At 37.9% G+C, this 20,401-nt stretch overlaps 1 protein-coding gene across 3 annotated transcripts in view; it reads right to left on the bottom strand.

Annotated features, from left to right (window-relative positions):
* Positions 1-20,401, bottom strand: part of XRCC5 (X-ray repair cross complementing 5) — a 110,945-nt gene that overhangs the window by 55,317 nt on the left and 35,227 nt on the right. For all 3 annotated transcript variants that reach the window (XM_077155061.1, XM_077155062.1, XM_077155064.1), the window contains 4 exons: positions 17,828-17,965; positions 16,411-16,501; positions 13,950-14,083; positions 7,914-8,110 (listed from right to left, as the gene is read on the bottom strand). In XM_077155061.1, the coding sequence (XP_077011176.1) occupies positions 7,914-8,110; positions 13,950-14,083; positions 16,411-16,501; positions 17,828-17,965 (560 nt within the window). The remainder of the gene's footprint in view (positions 1-7,913; positions 8,111-13,949; positions 14,084-16,410; positions 16,502-17,827; positions 17,966-20,401) is intronic.

Below are 20,401 nucleotides of genomic sequence, written 5' to 3'. Positions count from 1 at the left end.
CAGATAAACCTCAAAGAAGAGCTAAAGTTACTAGTTTTTGCCCCAGCGCAGAGGGGGCAGGGATGACGAAAGCAAAACAAAACAGGATTTTGGGATTGGACAACACAAAATACTTGAAACAGTCTGGACCCTAAAAAAAAAAAAGAGGGGGCACATAGGACCTGGAGATACATAGAGCAATGTACCAACTTGAGCTCTTGATTAACAAACCCGAGGAACAGAGGTCCTGCCCTGAAAAGGATTTTTAAAAATTTTGCTTTGTTTCTACTGCTTAACTGCTCATCAGATAAAACCGCAAGGCTTCTCACATGCCAACTGCCCCAGGCCAGGGTGGAATTAAACTTGTCTGAGAGAAAAAAAGGCTGGTCAGGTGAAAGGAAGTAATTCCATGGAGGCTGTGCCTTCCCCAGGAGTGTGGTGGGGCCCAGCTCAGATGAAAGCCCTTCCTCAAGGAATTCAGACCCTCAGGTCTGGAAAACTGAAGCAATTAAAGCCAGCCTACAACTTGTCCTCTACCTCAACCACACCCCCAGCAGGGAGAGTCAGTTGAAGTTGAAGGTAACACATCACTTTATGATGGTGGGACCTGCAGGAAGAGAAGTGACACATACATAGGAAAAACAGAGTCTAGAGGTTCATAGCAAAGTCTGTCAACTTGCTGCATCTCACCCTCAGGGAAAACTGACGCAGGTGACTCTTTCCTCCTGAGAGAAAGCCAGTCTGGTCTGGGAAAATCTGACTGGGGTCTATAATATATAAGCAGAACCTCCTAAGGAAAAAAAAAAGGCTCCAATCAGGCAGGGCAAGAAGCAAGAAAACAAGAACTGAAAAACTCCAATCTGTTAAACAAAACCAATGCTAGATGGGTGGTGCAATGGTGGCTCAGTGGCAAGAATTCTCGCCTGCCAAGCTGGAGACTTGGATTCAATTCCTGGAGCCTGCCCATGCCAAAAAAAAAAAAAAGGACAAAACCTATGCTTAGAGAACAAAGCCATACAGCAAGAAAATCCTAGGTAAAAGAGTAAAAAAAATGTCCAGAATAAACTAAAGGAAATTAAATGCCTAGACATCAGCAAAAAATAAGGACTCATACTAGAAAAATTAAAGTTATGGCCCATTGAAAGGAAAACCCAACAATTCAAATGAGATACAGAAGTTGAAACAACCAATTCAGAATGTTCGAACAGACATGGAAAATCTCATCAAAAATCAAATCAACAAATTGAAGGAGGATATAAAGAAGGCAAGGAATGAACAAAAAGAAGAAATCAAAAGTCTGAAAAAACAAATCACAGAGTAGGAATGAAAGGCACAGTAGAAGAGATGAAAAAACCACAGAAACCTACAATATTAGATTTCAAGAGGCAGAAGAAAGGATTAGTGAACTGGAGAATGGGACATCTGAATTCTGACAAGCAAAAGAAAATATAGGGAAAAGAATGGAAAAATGAGCAGGGACTCAGGGAATTGAATGACAACATGAAGCATACGAATATACATGCTGTGGGTGTCCCAGAAGAAGAGAAGGGAAAAAGAGCAGAAATTATCACTGAAAATTTCCAAACTCTTATGAAAGACTTAAAATTACAGATCCAAGAAGTGCAGTGTACCCCGAACAAAATAGATCCAAACAGACATACTCCAAGACACTTACTAATCAGAGTGTCAGATGTCAGAGAAAGAGAGAATTTTGAAAGCAGCAAGAGAAAAGCAACCCACCATGTACAAGGGAACCCCAATGAGACTATGTAGATTTCTCAGCAGAAACCACGGAGGCAAGAAGTCAGTGGTATGATATATTTAAGATTCTAAAAGAGAAAAACTGCCAACCAAGAATTCTATATCCAGCAAAACTGTCCTTCAAAAATGAGGGGGAAATCTAAACATTTCAGACAAAAAAATCACTGAGAGAATTTGTGACCAAGAGACTGGCTCTGTAAGAAATACCAAAGGGAACACTAGAGGCAGATAGGAAAGGACAGCAGAGACGTATGAAGAGGAGTGTAGAAATGAAAACTATCAGTAAAGATAAAAAGAGAAAAAAATTTGATATGGCATTGTCCTGGTTTGAAAGGAAGTATGCCCCCTAAGAAAAGCCATGTTTTGATATAAATCCCATTTCTTAAAGGTAGAATAATCCTTATTCAATACTGTATATTTGTAACTGTAACGAGATCATCTCCCTGGTTGATATGATTTAGTCAAGAATGGTTGTTAAACTGGATTAAGGGATGACATGCCTCCACCCATTTGAGTGGGCCTTGATTGGTTTACTGGAGTCCTATAAAAGAGGAAACATTTTGGAGAAAGAGATTCAGAGAGAGCGACACTACGAAGCAGAGAGTCCACCAGCCAGTGACCTTTGGAGATGAAGAAGGAAGATGCCTCCCGGGGAGCTTCATGAAACCAGAAGCCAGGAGAAAAAGCTAGCAGACGCTGTGTTTGCCATGTGCCCTTCCAGCCGAGAGAGAAGCCATGACTGTGTTTGCCATGTGCCTTCTCACTTGAGAGAGAAACCCTGAACTTCATTGGCCTTCTTGAACCAAGGTATCTTTCCCTGGATGCCTTTGATTGGTCATTTCTATAGACTTGTTTTAATTGGGACATTTTCTCAGCCTTAGAACTGTAAACTAGCAACTTATTAAATTCCCCTTGTTAAAAGCCGTTCCGTTTCTGGTATATTGCATCCCAGCAGCTAGCAAACTAGAACAGACATAAAATCCAAAGGGCAAAATGGTAGAAAAACTGCCCTTAAAGTAATAACATTAAATGTTAATGGATTAAACTCCCCAGTCAAATGACACAGACTGGCAGAATGGATTAAAAAACAGAACCCATCCATATGCTATCTACAGGAGATGCACAAATGGACAGCACAATACTACCTGATTGTAGCACAACAATGTAGCCATGTTTCTTGAAGATGAATGTATAATGATACAGCTTTCACAATGTCACGGTGTGATTGTGAAAACCTTGTGTCTGATGCTCTTTTATCTATGGTATGGACAGATGAGTAAGAAATATGGATAAAAAGTAAACAAATATTATGGGGATCAAATGTGAAAGTAAATTGAGTAGACTGAAATATTAGTTATCAAAGAAAGGGAGTGGTAAGGGGTATAGGGAAAAAAATAGGGGGGAATAAAAGTTAAACTATATTAGACAGATGGAAATACAAGTGGTCAATGAGAGGGAACCGTAAGGGGTATGTTATGTTTGAGTTTTTTCTTTTTACTTCTTTTTCTGGAGTAATGCAAATGTTCTAAGAAATGTTCACAGTGATGAATATACAACTATGTGATGATAATGTGAGCCACTGATTGTACACCAAACATGGAATGTTTGTATGTTAAGAATGTTTGTGTTTGTATGTTGTTTCATCAATAAAAATATTTTTTTAAAAAAGAAAATATCTCAATAGGGAGGCTAAAAATCAGAAGGAAGGCTTGTACAGAAGCAGTAGCAGTGAGTGATGTTAATAAGAGCTTATAACTTTCATTGTTTACCACATACTAGTCACTGTGCTGAGCACATTTAAAATATCTCAGTCAAACCTCTTGACAATCCTGGAGTTAGCTGTTATTGTCTTTTTACAGGTGAGCAAACGGAGGCTCAAAAGGGTTGGCCCCTGACTAAAGCATGTCAGTAAGCGGTCAGAGCTAATTCTGCATTCTTACCCACTCTCCTATACAGCTTCCACAAGGTAGGTACTTGTTATCCCCTCTTGACACAGAGCAACTTGCCAATTTCACATAGCTACTAAGGAGTAATGTTTGGGGTTTAGATTCAAGTCTGACTCCAAAACCAATGTTATTAACCACTATACTAACCTGAAATGAAAGGGGCAGATCTGAGATGAATCAATTAGATAAAGAAAGTAAAGAGATGACTCCCAGGAAATTAGGCATCATCAAATGAAACAGAGAAAACAAATGAAATAGAGAAAACAGCATAAAGAGGAGAGAGTTTGAAAGGAGCATGGAAGAAGAAAGAAGACGATACTCACTTAAGCTATCCAGCAGGTAAGATAGAAATCTGCACAGCAGACAGATATTTAGTAGTTTTTAAAGCCAGGTATGTAAAATAACTGAAAGGTCTTGGGACATGCATTATTTAGGCAACATGGCATAACCTGGAGTGAGATAGTCTACTTTTAAATCCTTACTCCAACACTTATCAACTATGATCTTGGCAAGCTTCTTATCTTCTCTAAGCCTTAATCTCCTCTGCTTTAAGATGGGATCAATAAAAGAGCCTATACTTCATAGGATAGCTGAGAGGAACCAAATATAATGAGCGTAAGCACTCAGCATTGTATCTATATTCAATCAATGTTAGCTATTTCTGAGGATGAGTACTATAGAACATTTAAGGTCAGTGGAGAAAGAAAAGCTGCCCCCAGAAGAATCTGAAAGGAAACTGCTAAAGATTTAGAAAAAAAAATCTGAAGAAGCTCAACTCAAGGAAGAGAAGTGAGTTTCACGAGGGAAAGAATAATTGACAATGTCAAGTGCTACAAAGAAGTCAAGGAAGAAACTGCACAGCAGAAGTGAATTCAGCAGTTAGTGTTCTTTGGAAGATCAGTTTCAGGGGAGGGGTAGGGCAGAAGCCAGAGACTCTAGGAACTAAGAAAAGAGGCAGCAGTCTATTTTTTTCAATAAGCCTAGCTTATGGAAGGAAAGAAGATAATAAAAGGGTGGTAATTAGAGGGAGGAAGCTAAGGAGATTGTTAATTTTTTAGAAATCTTAATGTTTTTTAGCAAATGTTAATATGCTGAGGGAAAGGAGCTAGAAAGAGGGAGAAAGAAGCTGAAAATACATAAGAGGGAAGACATTAATGAACCATGTTACAAGAAAAGACAGAAGAAAGGATCCCAGGGCACAGATAAAGGAATTAACTTTGAACAGGAGTTTCCTCTTCCACTGTGAAAGGAAAGAAGGAAGTGGAAGTAGATATAAATACAGAAATGTTTTTAGGTAAAATGGGCCAGAAAATTGAGTGAGTTCTCACCTATTGGTCTCTATTTTCTCTTTGAAATCATCATTACCATCAACACCACTGTGCCAGGGACATGACTAGGAGTTTTTAAATAATTTACTCTTAAACACTGTATTCTTACTAGTGCTAAGTTTTAGAGATACAACAATGAACTGTTACTTACTCCCTTAACCGTCAAGAAAACTCTATGAGACAGATACTCCTCTTATCCCTATTATACTCAAGAGGAAGTGAGGCTTGCAGAGGGTAAGCAACCTCTGCCTAAGGTCTCACTCCGGAGCAAAGAAACCAATTCACATTGCCTGCTTCTGGAGACTGAAGCCTTAATCTTTCATCAGGAGAGACAGTCTGCTGAGAGTGGGCAGAAGGCATCCTAGGGGACTTGAAAAAAAGAAGAAAACTTTAAAATAGCTGCATAGAGACAAAAAGAAATTAAGATCACATATGAGTCAGTTGTACAAACAGAATTAGATGTCAGATGTCCTCATTCTCATGCAAGTTTCCTATCTAAGAGATGACATTTGCATTTCAAGGGTTTACATCAACATTAAGGGGAACAATGCTTTTATACAATAAAGGTAATGCTTAGTGCATTTCTTGACTGCAACGTCAAATGGTGCCCTTACCCTTCTGGAATGAAGAAATAACTTCTAACACTAGGGATTCAAAAGGTCCAGCATGAATAGCAGACCTCATATGTTCAATGTTTTGACTGATAATGATACCATTATTGCTTTGGGTTTTGACTATGGTTTTCCCTCCAAACAGCTCAAAGTGCTTTAACATCTGTGATTTCCTTACTCTGTGTAATATACTCGAGATGAGGCTGTTTTTAGATGGAGAAAACTCATTACGCTAAAATTATTTGACCAAAATCAGATCAAAAGTGACACATGTGGAATGGTAACCAGTGATTTCCAGCCCAAGGCTCTTGTCCTAGACTATGACGCTGCTTGAAGAGACCTTATTCGTCCATTTTTCAATCTTGGCCCCTCAACCCAACACTGGATATATGTACCCTGGAGGGATGCTAAATATGAACAGCAGAGTTAATTTGTTTTTTTTTTTCCTCTTATTGCTGATTGAAGCCTTATAAAAATTGAGGGTTTTGAGAAACTTGCATTAAGGGCTGGACTGAGTCATTCTTCATGAATACAGGAGGTACTCAATAAATATTTGTGAAATGGATCATTTTTACAATTCTTAAAAACTAAGATTTTTTGAGACACAAAGATAAAAAATAGAGTGTGAGTAGGTGTGTGTGAGTGAGATGATTCTCAGGCCACCATGGGAGCAAAGAACAAGAAGCCCACCACACTCAAGCTTCCTGGAGAGTGAGTGTAGGAAGAGAGCTGAAGGTGTAATCACAGCAGGGTTCAAATCACAGAACAGCAGTCTTTTGGGTCTATGTGGTACTTTTTTTTAACCAGCTAATTTACATTTTAATCAACAGGAAGAGGGGAAAACGGCCCATTTCTTTCCATAGCACCAGAAAGTAATTAAGATCCTGAACTGGGGTTTTAATACACAAAGAGAGAATAGCCACATGATTGCAGTGCCACTAAAGTATGGCTGTTACGGGAAGAGAAGGACTCAGAATTTTATTGAACTGTTCTAAAGTATGAATCCAGGGGCATACAGGTAGACAAGGATAGCAGAAGGAAAAGTGGATTTTTTTTTGCATGGGCAGGCACTGGGAAACAAACTCAGGTCTCTGGCATGCCAGGCGAGAACTCTGCCTGCTGAGCCACGGTGGCCTGCCCGGAAAAGTATATTTTTAGTGACAGTCTTCCTTTGTAGAAAAAAGCATGACAGATTAAGAATAAATGCAAACCCCTTGGGATGTGTTTAGAACTACACATTATAGATAGAATTAATGAATCCTGTGATTTGTTCAGTCCTGTCAAAGCTTGGAGAATTAACCTCTGGAAAGCCATGGAAAATGCAAAGCTTTCTATTCAACTTGGAAGATAATTCACTAAATTAACGATTTCTAGAAACCTATGAAGGTTTCTGGAAATTGCTCAATACTTTTGCACTTGGGGTATTTAAAAATAATAAGGTTACTTTGTAAATAAAGATACAGCTATGAGGAGAAAATTAAAGAAAAATAAATTCTGATCTAAAGCGAAAGATGAATTTTGTTTGAGGAAAAAGGTCATGATTAATCAGTTGACCTAATCCTGGTAAAAATCAGTGTTATATCCCCAAATTATCCTGGATATTGAGAACAATTTCTATTTTTGCTATTGTTATTAATGGAAATTGATACAAATTCTATACAGAATCTAATGAGGAAAACACTTGGAAAAAAACAACCTCTTGAAAGCTTGATTTAAGGATTATATCAAAGACATTTTGTAGTCCTTAAACTATAAATACCTCACTAATAAAACTACCACATACATCCTCAACATACTAACAGAATAGCTACAGGTGAGTCAGATTTTTCACTCTTTGTCCCACTTTTTATTCAAAATCTTACTGATGTTCTGACTTTAACCTCCCAACCCAAAATACCTGATGACACTCAAACCTGCTCCCTCATCCACAATACCTTACTTTGAAAAGGGCAAAAATGAGTTTTAGATATTTTTAAAACTTTGCTTAGACTCCCTATATACAATTCACCAATAATTTGATGCAGATCAAAAAGTCAGCAACCTAAAAAGTAGCTCTAAATTTCAGGAGAACAGCAAGGGTAAAAAGATGACTACCACAGACAAGGAGAATCGTTTCGCAGGTATGAGAAACCAGTATTTTCAATGCAAAAATCAAATATAAGGAGGTTTCTTTCTCCTGCTTTGTAATTTCACAAACCCATATGCATCACCTCAATTCCACAGAGGCCCTCTAAGACTACCACCCACCTTACGTACTCCAATTTCAAATGCAATCACAGAGTACTTACTTGTCTTGGAAAATGTCCTGAGCAGTTACTTGATCCTTCTTCTTGATGGCTTCAGTCAGAGGGAAAAGGGTTTTTATTTTAGAGAGAGGAATCTGACACTTGGCTGTCACCTCAGTTGGGGTATCCAGCATATTCAAAATATGATGCTGAATAGGGGGCAGAGGCTCCTGGGGATGTAAAGCTCTGTGCAAAAGACACTGTTGAAAAGGTACGCAGATTTTAAAACACAGATAGAAACATCACAAATGGCTTCATTATACTTCTTCTGATCAGGGATCCTCCATCTTTAGTTTGGGAAGGGTACCTGATTTATACCATATGTAAAAGACAAAAAAGGATTGGCCTAGAAACACATTTCTTAACAAGATATTGTTAATGTGCAAAACTCATTGGAAAAAAGGACATAAGTCTAGCATCAATATCTGCTGTAGACCTCTGAGAATGGAGCATTATCTTATAAAACAGGTCCATCCCCAATTTTTTCAGGTGCTGAGTTTAAGCTTTTCTTAGTGAGGCCATCAGTTTCTCCCCATCTCCACTTCTTGAGTGTTGTCCAAACACCATCACCTCTCACCTGGTCTACCACAATCACTTTCTAACTGGTCTCTCTTTCTACTTTTTACTGCAGCTAAAGTGATCTTTAAAAAGAAAAACAAAAACAAAACCTCCTTACCACATCCTCTGAAGTTCTATGTACTTATCTCCTGCTCACCTTCCTTATCTATCAACTATCAACTCTCTTCCTTACTCACCACAACCCAGCTAGACTTGGGTCTTTTCATTTCATTAATGTACCAAGCTCATTTCTGCCTTTCAGTCCTGTGCTTGATGGTTCCTCTGTCCCTTCTGCCTTCTCACTCAATCTCAACTGTTGGCTCCTTTTTATCATTCTAGTCTTTGCTCCAATATTATTTTCTCAGTGGGGCATTCTCTGACACTCGCTTTTAAGTAGCTCCTCTATTCTCATCCTACCACTCAGGCACTCTCTATCATTTTCCCTGTTTCAAATTTTTAAAGCATTTATCACTATCTAAAATTATATTATCATTTTTTTGTTTACTTATTTATTATCTAATCATTCCCTTTGAAAGTAGAGATCTTGTTTGTCTTGTTTACTACTGAATTCCAAGCACTGAAAATAGTGCCTCGCACACAGGTACCCAACAGATATTGGTTGAAGGAATGAAGTACACTTTCCCAGAACTCTAGTTGCTAACAGATGCGTCCGGAAACAGTGCCAAGAATGAAGATCAAAGACAGAGCAGGTGCTCCATGGCTCACATGAGTGGAATTCTGGACAGGAAGCCACTTCTATTCAAACACCTGCACTACTTTTAAGTATACTAGACCAGGCCTAGTATTCTGGGTACTCCTGCTATATGCCCAGAAAAGTAAATATTCTAAAAGAAGTGCATGAAGGTAAGCAATAGGATAAGACACCAATAAGAAAAAAGGAAAAGAAATGAAATTATCAGTTTTCATTTCCTTTTTAGAGAATAATTCCAAAATAAGGTTAGAGAATAAGGCTATTTTTCCCACCTTTAAACAACTTATACATTAGTAATTTTTAATTGGCTTTTTTTTCACATGGGTAGGCACTGGGAAGTGAGCCGGGTCTCCAGCATGGCAGGTGAGAATTCTGACTGCTGAGCCACCATGGCCCACCCTACATTAGTAATTTTTTAGGGAAAAAAAAAAGCCGAATAGCTCCTGCAACTTCAAAATATTGTTTCATATCACAAAGTATATAACTTAAACTATCCCATGGGTAGTTTTCCTATACTGAGGAAAATGTAAGGTAGAGGTCTCCATTCTAAAAAATAAAAGATACGCGAGCTTTAATAATAAATATCACCACGGGTCAATGCCCTATAAAGTCAGAAAATCCTGAGGCAGGAATTAAGTACCGATTTTCCCTACAAAACCTAGGTGCTGCTCCCTGTTTCAATACACTGACCACACTCTTCCTTCTCCATAGTTATTCGTTTCAGAGTTTGCTTCCTATTTTCCTCTTTCCTAATTACTTGATTCCCTTGAGCATCAATAACAGTAGTTCTGTTTAATGTAAAGCAAAGGAAGACACCAAAATGCTCCCAAATCCTACAGATCTACCTCCAACATTCTTGAGCACAATCCTTAATTCCCAGGGCTTTCCCTCAGTTCATTAAAGTATTTGGAAAGCTTCTAGAAAGTCCTAAAGATGTAAGAAGTAAATGAACACCCAAGATATCAGACTCCTTCTCACATAGTCTGGATTATTCTATCTGTGATATCCAATGGACATTTTTTGGAAAAGAGAAAACCCACCACTGGACAAATATACTACCCAACCTCTCTACTGAAAAACGCACCAGACTTTTAGCATAAATTCCGAGCAATCCTTTCAAACAGCTCATCATCCATAAATCAATAATAAAGCATTTATAACAGATGTTCTGAAGCATCAACTGCTTGCTTTTATTTTCTCAATGGCCACATTTTAGATAAATAAAGCTAAGTGGGATATTTATAAAATTCATTCAAGAAAAAAAAGTCCCAATTCATTAAAAATATGAGAGCGACATTTTTTAGTCACTAGGAGGCTGAGAGCACAGAACTCAAATCTATTTTTCTTTTAAGCAACTGTAACTTTTTGGTGTGATTTTTACAGTTTAAAAAAGACTAGAGAGACAATTACAGGCTGAATTAAAGTTTATATGTGTAAGGAAAACATAAATTTGTAGAGTCTGTTCTGTTCAACTGATATTGCCATTGCATGCAACTGCTGTTGCTATTGAATGACCTTGGTAAGAAACAGCTGAAATGCACACTCTAACTGGAAGACAGGCTATCCTCTTAGAAGGAGGTATACTTTGATAAAGATATTTAGGTCCCAGGAAACTCCTCTCGGTCCCTACTCAGTTTCCAGAGGACCAAACTGGGCCGGGTCATGTAAGCTAATTGGAATTCAGCCACTACTGTATGAAGATATCATAAATACTGCATGCAAGCAGTTAGAAAAAGAGAGGCGAAACTTATGAAAAAGAAAAGAGAATCTTATGAGAAAGAGAGCTCATCTCATCAAAATCTTATCTGGGAAAAGAATGCTCTGCTGTGGATTTTAACTAAACACACTGAATGCTGTCTCCAAGATTGCTGTGGATTTTTACTAATGAGACTCTGGCTGCTTCCAAGACTTTCTAGTACTTCTCTTTAGGTGTTGTTGCCATCTTATCTGGTGATGTAACTATGCCTTATTTTTTTATTTTTATTTTTTTTACATGGGCAGGCATTGGGAAATGAACCTGGGTGTCTGGTAGGGCAGGCGAAAACTCTGCCTGCTGAGCCACCATGGCCGATCCCTTATTTTTGAAAGCTCTTTTAATTACTGTCTTTTAATTACTTTCCTAATAAAATCTGTTTCTTTATCACTGAAATCTGTGTTGTCTGCAAATCCGCATCTATAAATTAAGTGCCCACAATTACCATATTGCCTTTCATGCGACAATATGTTATTTAAATATGACACAAAATTAACTTTAATTTCATGTGCCTACCATTTCTCCTAGTTCCTCTACCTCTCTGAACTTTTGGTTTGGTTTTTCTGATTTTTCTTTTTATGTCTGCTTCTAATTATTCATATGCTGGTGTTCAGCACTGTCTTCTTTCCTTCTTACCAATAAGCTCTCCCAGACAATCTCATCACTTCTACTGTTTCTACTAAATTAGGAGGTCTCTTAAATCTATATATTTAAGATGTAATTTTTCTGGACTCTGCATCCCTATTTCCAACTTCCTACTAAATATCTATATCTGGATATCCAATAGATACCTTGAGTACTTGAAAAACTAGGTGACCTACCCTTTCTACCCGGTCATTCTGTATTTCTTATCAGACACCATTCCTTTAGTCACCTGAGCCAGAATCCTGGTTATGCTCAATTCCTCTTTATGTCTCATTACCAGCCATTCACTCCCTCTAACCATTCTACCTCTGGATGCCATCAGAATTCCTTCTTCTCTCTACTCTTCTCCACCACTGCTTCAGGCTTTCATATGGGCCACTACAGGTTTCCTAGCTAGTCTCCTTGCCTTCTCTCTCTCCCAACTCTTTCTCCTGGTACACCACTAAAGCTATTATTTTAAAAACATGTTACCCACCTGATGACAAAATCCTTTAATGACTACCTACCTACTGCCTACGGGACAAAATTTTATAACTACAGAGTAGGGAATACAAGGCTCGTCACAGTCTACCTGCTGCTGACTTTCACTGACACCTTTCTCCACCATTTTCCCATGGAGCTATTCTCTAGTCAAACGGAACTAAACACATCACAATTCTTATTTTCATGCTTTGCACATGCCACTTTTGTTTGCCATGCCATTATATCATGCATTACCTTTTACTTTTGGAACTCTGTCCAAATGTCATTTCCTCTGTGAAGCATTCCTTAAGCCATACACTTTCAAGAATCCTTTTTCCCTCTTACTCCCATGGCATTTTATACTCACTCCTGTTGTACCTAATGATTTTGTTTCTCTCTACTCCTCCCACCCCTCTAGAGAGGTTCGTGAAGCAGTGAGCTTAGAATATTTCTAGCATATGGTAAACTGTTAATACTCAATAAATATTTGTCTTAAAACAAGCAAATTCAACTTATAAATACCCTAGCAGTGACACTTCTTCATACAAACGAGCCGTATTAAAAACTCTTCCCACAAAAGAAAACAAAGCTGGTAACTTGTGAAAAGTAAAGCTGCCAGTGCATGTAGCCTTGCAAGATGCCTGAGGTAATGGCTTGTATCTGTTTATTATTCCAAAGGACATTTATTGAAGATAAATAGAACTCATCCTAGATAAATTTGCCAAGTATTAGAAGTTTCTCTTTTTCAGTATAGTACTTATAAGCTTTCTACACCAAGAGATCTGTTCTTCCCTTTCCTAAAGATGGCAAAGCCGTCAGGTCTTTAAGTCAACTTATCTAAAACACCAAAATATTTTACCACAACAGCTTATACTTGATTACACTTTGAATACTGAAGTATTAACTGAGTAATACTTTACATATGAACCTTCATATTTTAAATTTTAGAATAAAGCATTTTTTTCAGCTACTTAACAGAATTATAAGCATCACAAATTAAACAAACAAACAAAAAAGCCAGGCAGATTCTTTTGAGCAGAGGATCCATCAAATCACAACAGGCCCAATATGGATTTGAGTTAGTTAAGCGTGCTTTGAGAAGAAAGAATGAAAAGGGTCAATCAATGGTCTCTCCATCAAATGGGCTCTGTACTCCTCTGAGGGAAAAGAGTCTGCCTGAAAAAGCTGCTTAGGATTTCTTCAGTTTTGTGGAGGTCAGGGAATCCTAAGCCCTGCTGTCATCACCTTAATTTGGGACTGGATATTCTTTGCCCTCCAAACCTTGGACATCAATTCCCTCTCTTCAAACATTAAATCCGATCCCCTGTCAACTTCACCAATTTTCCTTAATCCAATTTCCACCTTCCAATTCCTTTGGCCGAAGGTCCAAAAACACATATTTTATATTTTTATTTATTTTTGTTACTCTTTAATAATTTCATATCATAACCTCTTTACCTGGCCTCTATACTACCTCTATAAAATTTTTGCAAATATTGTGCTGGAATATATTCTTTCCTCATAGTAGTTATATTACAATAAATTTCATTAATACCCTCTGCTGTTTTAATATAAAAAACAAATAAAAGCCTAATCCACATAAAACAGAGGAGAAAAGCCTAGAAAAAGTAAATGCAGAATCTTTTGTTAAGTCTTGCTATAATTTTAAGAAGAACTAGTTTTCCCTCAGAAAAAATAAAACCATCCTGACTTTACTTCTTTAAGACTTCAAATTATGTTTGTCTTTCTGAAGTAGGGAGAGGAAAATGTTATTCTTCCCATTAAAGAGATAGAGCAACTGAGGCTCTCAGAGGATAAACACATGGTTTGGAACTGACCAATTACCCTAACTTCTCACTAAGCCTCCTTTCATTTAAAACGTACAGCTGGTTTATCTTTCATCTCTCACCTGAAACAATCTCTGAAATTGAGGATTTGGGATTTTGGTGGTTGCAAACAAGTCTTCAATGGTATCCTCCTCTTCATTTTTCTTTATCAAGCTCATAGAATCAATCAATGCATCAACAGCACTTAACTGGGCCTCTTAAAACACGGATAAATAGACAAGCAGAAAGAAAAAAATGTTATCTCCATTATTAACTAAAGCAAATGTTTTCCATTCACAGACATTCATGGCAATATTGGCAAGCTACACAGTCCTGACTCTGCCAAAGATATTCTCTAGTTATGCAAATCATTTAACCTCTCTGAGTCTCAGTTTTCTCATCTGTAGAAAGAGCTATTTAGAGTAGCTGATCTTTTAGGTCCTTTTCATCTCCACCATTCAGTGAACCTTTGACAATAAACTGTCATATCAAAAGCAAGAGTACACCAGAGGAATACATAATCATTCCAAACCCAGCTGCCATACGAAGTTTCACAACATTCAGTTCTCAAACAGCTAACATTAAAAAAAAAAAAACAAAAATGGTAATTAGCTAAAAGAGGAAAACATTAAAAAAAAACCACTCTGGTAATGAAGCATAAGCTTTATAAGGGTTTACTATAACTTGTATCAAGAGTACAGCATCTTAACAGGATGATACACTGGACCAGAGTAGGCTGATTGCTTCACCATTCCCTCAAGTCAGAGGCCTCTCTGCCCTCTCACCAAGTCTCATGGCATTCATCATACTCTGCATATATGATAGTTACCTATGAACATTTCTCACCCCACTTCACTCAAACTCTAAGTTCTTTGAAGGTAGAAATAGGACTTCTTCTTTATGTCTCTCCTAAACTTAGCAGAAAGCAAGTGCTCCTCTACAAAAATCCACTGAGGCAACAAAAATGGCACAGCCCAAAGCAATGTCGATAAAAGGCAATTCTCCCCAAAATGCTTCTACCTAAACTATAGTGTGTGCTGATTCATACCGCAGTTCAGCTGCTGAATTGAAGCTCTGTCTTAGGATCACTCAGTCACGAGGCAAAAGTGGGAAAGAATATGCAGTTTCTGAAAAGTATGTTATGCTTCTGTTCTCCACCTTTTCAAATATCCCTTTTATACAGCTACTACAGAATGAAACAGCATACAGATATTTAAGAGACATTTTTTTTCTAACCCCTGGTTTTTGGACTTTCTAGGAGAGGCATCAGACAAAGGAAGCCTGCAATCAGCATCATAAGCTGACTGTTGCAGGGCTCACGGCAAAAGGTAGGAGATGATACTTGTGTGTGTAAATGTTCAGTGATTTTTCATTTGGTACTACAAGCTAGTATCGGTTCAGCTCAGTCTGACACTGCATATCTCTACAGACACATCTGCTCTGGCTAAATGCTAAACAGCTTTAATGGTCCATTTTCCAATGGAGGAAATACAAACAGAGGCATGTTTAACTATAGAAAATAGATCAACAGATTAGAAGGTCCTGAATGTTGCAGAGCCTGAGTGATTTATGTCTATTAAAATGACTTCTCAAAAAAAATCTGTCTTTTTAAAAAGTTCTTAGCTCATTTAAAGTTCGGAATTATTAAGAGGGAAAGACAGTAGTGTAACAGTAGTAGCTTCTCCTACACATTCAGGTCCATGCCAGCTTCCTCTGTTAGTCATCTCTCGAAAAAGGACAAAGATACAAGTCCTTGGGACCCATTTGATTATTGGCCTTTCTATGGCAAATTGCTCCCACAGAGTCAACCAAAAAAACATAAGGAGAGAACCCAATTCTGAGAATCCTACACTGCTACAGGTAATATATTTAAACTTTTAACAAAAAATCCCATCATTTTTTGTTCTCTATAGTATGTTCTTAAAATTCTGTCCATTATTATATTTTGCTACAACTGTTTTAAATTGTGAGCTCTGGATAACAGCAGCTATGTCTTGGAAAACCATTTTGCATAGTACCTTGATATTTACAGTTAGATGCTTAATAAAGGCCTTTTCTCAACAAACATGAACTCTTGGAAGGTGAAAATAAGTAACAATGATACTGGGATTATTACAAACTACAAAGAAAGAGCAAAGAGAAAAGTTGATCTCAGCACTGTCACTTTTCAGTTCAAAATGACATCATATTTTACACAAGACATGAAGGTTACAAGTTTGAAACTGAGGGTCAATTCACTTCACCAGAGGGCAAACCTTTTCTGCACACTAGAAGATGTACATTCATTCCAGCAAGGTGCTCAGCAGATACAAGCTCTAAATCAGAAGGACAAAACTGATTGTGGAGAGTACAGGGTAAACCTATCCCTATTCCAGGAAAAACAAATGGTGAATCACTTTCATCATTACTGCATCAATTACTGCAACAATCCAACTAATTCCACCCTGTGAAATCCTGGCCCTAACCAATGACTGGACACAGGTGATTTCTCAAGAACAGTTCGTAGTTAGAGCCAATTAGTTAGCTAAATGGAAATAAACTCACCTGTGGGAGTGCACTTCTTATTATTTTTCAAGGATGAAAACATGTATTGCCGTAAGTCTTCCATGAAAGGCAACTGAACATACACTAAACACTAATGAGAAACAGAGGAGGGGAGTAAAAGCAGAAACAACCAAATTACTGGAAAAATATAAAGCTAGTCCCAATGCTGTTAGAGCGACGCAACAAAAATACTTCCCAAATCAGACAGCTAAAATCTAGTACATGGAATGTAATGTTTTTTGTTTGTTTGTTTGTTTTTGAATGGGCAGGTACTGGGAATCGAACCCAGATCTCAGCATAGCAGGCGAGAATTCTGCCTGCTGAGCCACCGTGACCCACCCAGTAATGTATTTTGATGTCTGTTATCAGCAGTACACAACTGCAAACCATATGAAAAATATCAAACATAAAAGAAAGACTATGAAAGAATAACAGCAAAGTGCAGAATCAGGATGAATGAACAGCTGACCTGTAAGGCAAGATACATGCATTCTCTTTCCAGTTATGTCACAGTAAGTTTTCTGAGAAATAGGAAATGGTAAGGAATCTAGATCTGTATTTTAAATGAGAGGGCAGCAAATAAACTGGATTTCACAAGAATCACAAGAAAATTCCATCCTCAACCTTTATTCATAGTCCCCATTTGTAAAAAGGGATGTATATTCTATTCCTATTTGGTTCTGAGAATTCGAGAAGGAGGTGAATTAAGAGAAGATTAATGGATTTGGCAAACAGAAGGTAATGGTCCAACCTACTGTGGTTGACTGAATTGTGTACCCCAGAAAAAATACGGTCTTAATCTTAACCTACATTCCTGTGTGTATAAATCCAGTGTAAATAAGACCTCTTGAAGTTGTTATTTTTAGTCAAGGTGTAGCCAACTGAACCAGAGTGGGTCTTAATCTGGATTATTGGAGGCCTTATAAAGAAGATCCAGAAGTCACAGAGAGAGAACAGAGAGGACATTGCTATGTGACACAGGGAAGAGAGTCAAGCTAAAGAACCCTGTGGATTGCCACAAGCCAGCTCTGGAACCCTACCAATAGGAGGAAGAAAGCTTTCTAGACTCCCAAACTATGAGACAATAAATTCCTGTTGTTCAAGCCAATCCATTGTGTGCTATTATCATAGCAGCCTGCATAAGACACTTATACTGCTTCTATTTAATCAAAAGCTCTTTATATACCTTTATAAGCTAATATTCCTTCTTGCTACTCAAAGTGTGGTCCACAGATCAAAGCATTGGCATTGCTTCAGACTTTGGGAGAAAGGCCTAACCCTAGGCCTACAAAACTGGAATCTCCATTTTTAACAGATCCTTAGGTGATTCCCATTTATACTGAGAAAGGAGAAGCACTGCTTAAAAAAGAGAGACAGAAGGAGGGAAAGAAAGAATAAAAAGACCTGTGGGTTTTACCTCATAGTTGTCTTTGATGTAAGGAAAAGCCACGCCAACTTGAGGATTAGCTCTTTTGTCATAAGCATATCGAACTATGGCCACCATGTCTAATTCATCCAGTGCATGAATCAGGGCAGAAAGTGCCACTGCTGCTGCCTATGAAGAAAGATACACCTGCATCAACACATATCCAACTCCTTAGAGTTTTCAAAATATAACTAAATGCTTGTCTAAATGATAAGCATTGACTTTGTTGTTCCAGATTTTTTTTTAAAGTGCTCTCCTAGCTACTTCAAAGTCAAACTTTATACACTTGCTCTTTTTTCGGGGGGTGGGGTGCATGGTCCAGGAACTGAACTCGGGTCTCCCACATGGAAGGCGAGCATTCTACCACTGAACTGTACACACTTGGTTTTTTTAAAATTTATTTATTAATTAAAAAAAATTTAACAAACAGATTAAAACATTAACATATATAATCAGTAATTTGCAATATGATCACTTAGTTGCATATTCTTCATTTCTTAGAACATTTGCATCAATTCAGAAAAAGAAATAAGACAACAGGAAAAGAAATAAAACGATAACAGAGAAAAAAAAGATTATACCTACCATACCCCTTACCTCTCATTTTCATTGATCACTAGCATTTCAAACTAAATTTTAACATCTGTTCCCCCTATTATTTACTTTTATTCATATGTTCTCGTTTGTTGACACGGTAGATAAAAGGAGCATCAGACACCAGGTTTTCACAATCACAAAGTCACATTGTGAAAGCTATATCATTATTTAATCATCCTCAAGAAACATGGCTACTGGAACACAGCTCTACATTTTCAGGCAGGAGTTTCCTCCAGCCTCTCCATTACATCTTGAATAATAAGGTGATATCTACTTAATGCGTAACAATAACCTCCAGGATAACCTCTCGACTGTTTGGACTCTCTCAGCCATTGACACTGTCTCATTTCACTCTTCCCCCTTCTGGTCGAGAAGGTTTTCTCAATCCCTTGATGCTCAGTTTCAGCTCATTCTAGGGTTTTTCTCAATCCCTTGATGCTGAGTCTCAGCTCATTCTAGGATTTCTGTCCCATGTTGTCAGGAAGGTCCACACCCCTGGAAGTCATGTTCCATGTAGACAGGGGGAGGGTGGTGAAACTGCTCGTCGTGTTGGCTGGAGAGAGGCCACATCTGAGCAACAAAAGAAGCTCTGTTGGGGGTGACTCTTAAGCCTAAATTTTAAGTAGACTTGACCTATCCTTTGTGGGGTTAAGTTTCATATGAACAAACCCCAAGACTGGGGCTATAGCTTTGATTGCCCACACTGCTTGTGAGAATATCAAGAATTCAACTTGGGGAAGTTGAATTTCTCCCCATTCTCACCATTCCCCGAAGGGGACTTTGCAAATACTTTTCCACTCACTGATCGAATCACTCTGGGATTCATCAGGGCATCACTCTGGACAAACCAACAAAATCTCATGTCTTACCTGACATTCCAAGCACTTATGGTGTTCAATCAAACTATCTACATAAGTTATATTAGGAAATGCACCAGTCAAAATATAAATTTTGAACCAAATAAACATTTTTTGCTTTAGTCTCACACATAAGGTGGCATTTTAAAATATTAATTGCCATCTATTTTCAGCACCCTGCAGTAATGACATTCCTTTGTTCTTCCTCATGCAAAAACATTTTTAAAATTTGTACATTTAGTTACTATTGTTATACACTCTAGGCATTCCTAGATTATACCATCTCAATCTTTAACATCTATCTTTCTTTCTGATTTCATTTATGCACCCCACCCTCCTCCCTCTATCATTCTCACATGCAGCTTCATTCAGTGTTTTAACATAATTGTATTACAGTTAGGTAGTATTGTGCTGTTCATTTCTGAGTTTTTGTATTCAGGCCTGTTGCACAGTCTGTATCCCTTCAGCTCCAATTACCCTTCTTACACTTCTTCTATCTCCTGATGGTCTCTGTTACCAATGAAACACACTTGCTTTTGACCACATCCTCTATATCTCTCCTGGAACTTTGTTCCATTAACCAACCACCGCCCCTCACCCTACTCCCACTCCAATCTCTTCAATTTTCCCTCTCCTCTGAATTCACACTCACATCCTTCACGTAAAGTCAAGTCTCAGCGCTTCATAAACAGTCTTTCTTTGCCCCTCCATCTCCATAAATTATAATCTTTTTACTCCCCTTAACCTCTAAATTTTGTGAAATACAAATCTTGCTGTTTTCACAGCTTAGAACACATTTTTCAAACAAGTCCTGCTTCTGTCCTTACTTCTTTACTGAAATTATCCCCTGAAAAGTCATCTATGATCTCCTAATTGCCAGATTCTTCATTTCCCCTCTATCTGATCTTTCAGTTGCACTGGACCAGCCCCCTTCTCTATACTTTCTCATCTCTGAATTCAGAAACACTCTCCCGTGTAGAAACACTCTCTACTTCTCCTCCCTAAGCTCTTCCCTTCCTCCAACTAATCTTTAAATTCTGCTCTTGATCCTTCTAAAACGTTCTTGGGGATTACTTCACTCAGTCCCATGTGCTAATATTTTAAAAATCTG

This window comes from Tamandua tetradactyla, chromosome 3, assembly GCF_023851605.1.
Source record: "Tamandua tetradactyla isolate mTamTet1 chromosome 3, mTamTet1.pri, whole genome shotgun sequence".
NCBI classification, from domain to species: Eukaryota; Metazoa; Chordata; class Mammalia; order Pilosa; family Myrmecophagidae; genus Tamandua; species Tamandua tetradactyla.
Note: the sequence above shows the minus strand (reverse complement) of the source record. Positions and strands in the feature narration are given on the sequence as shown.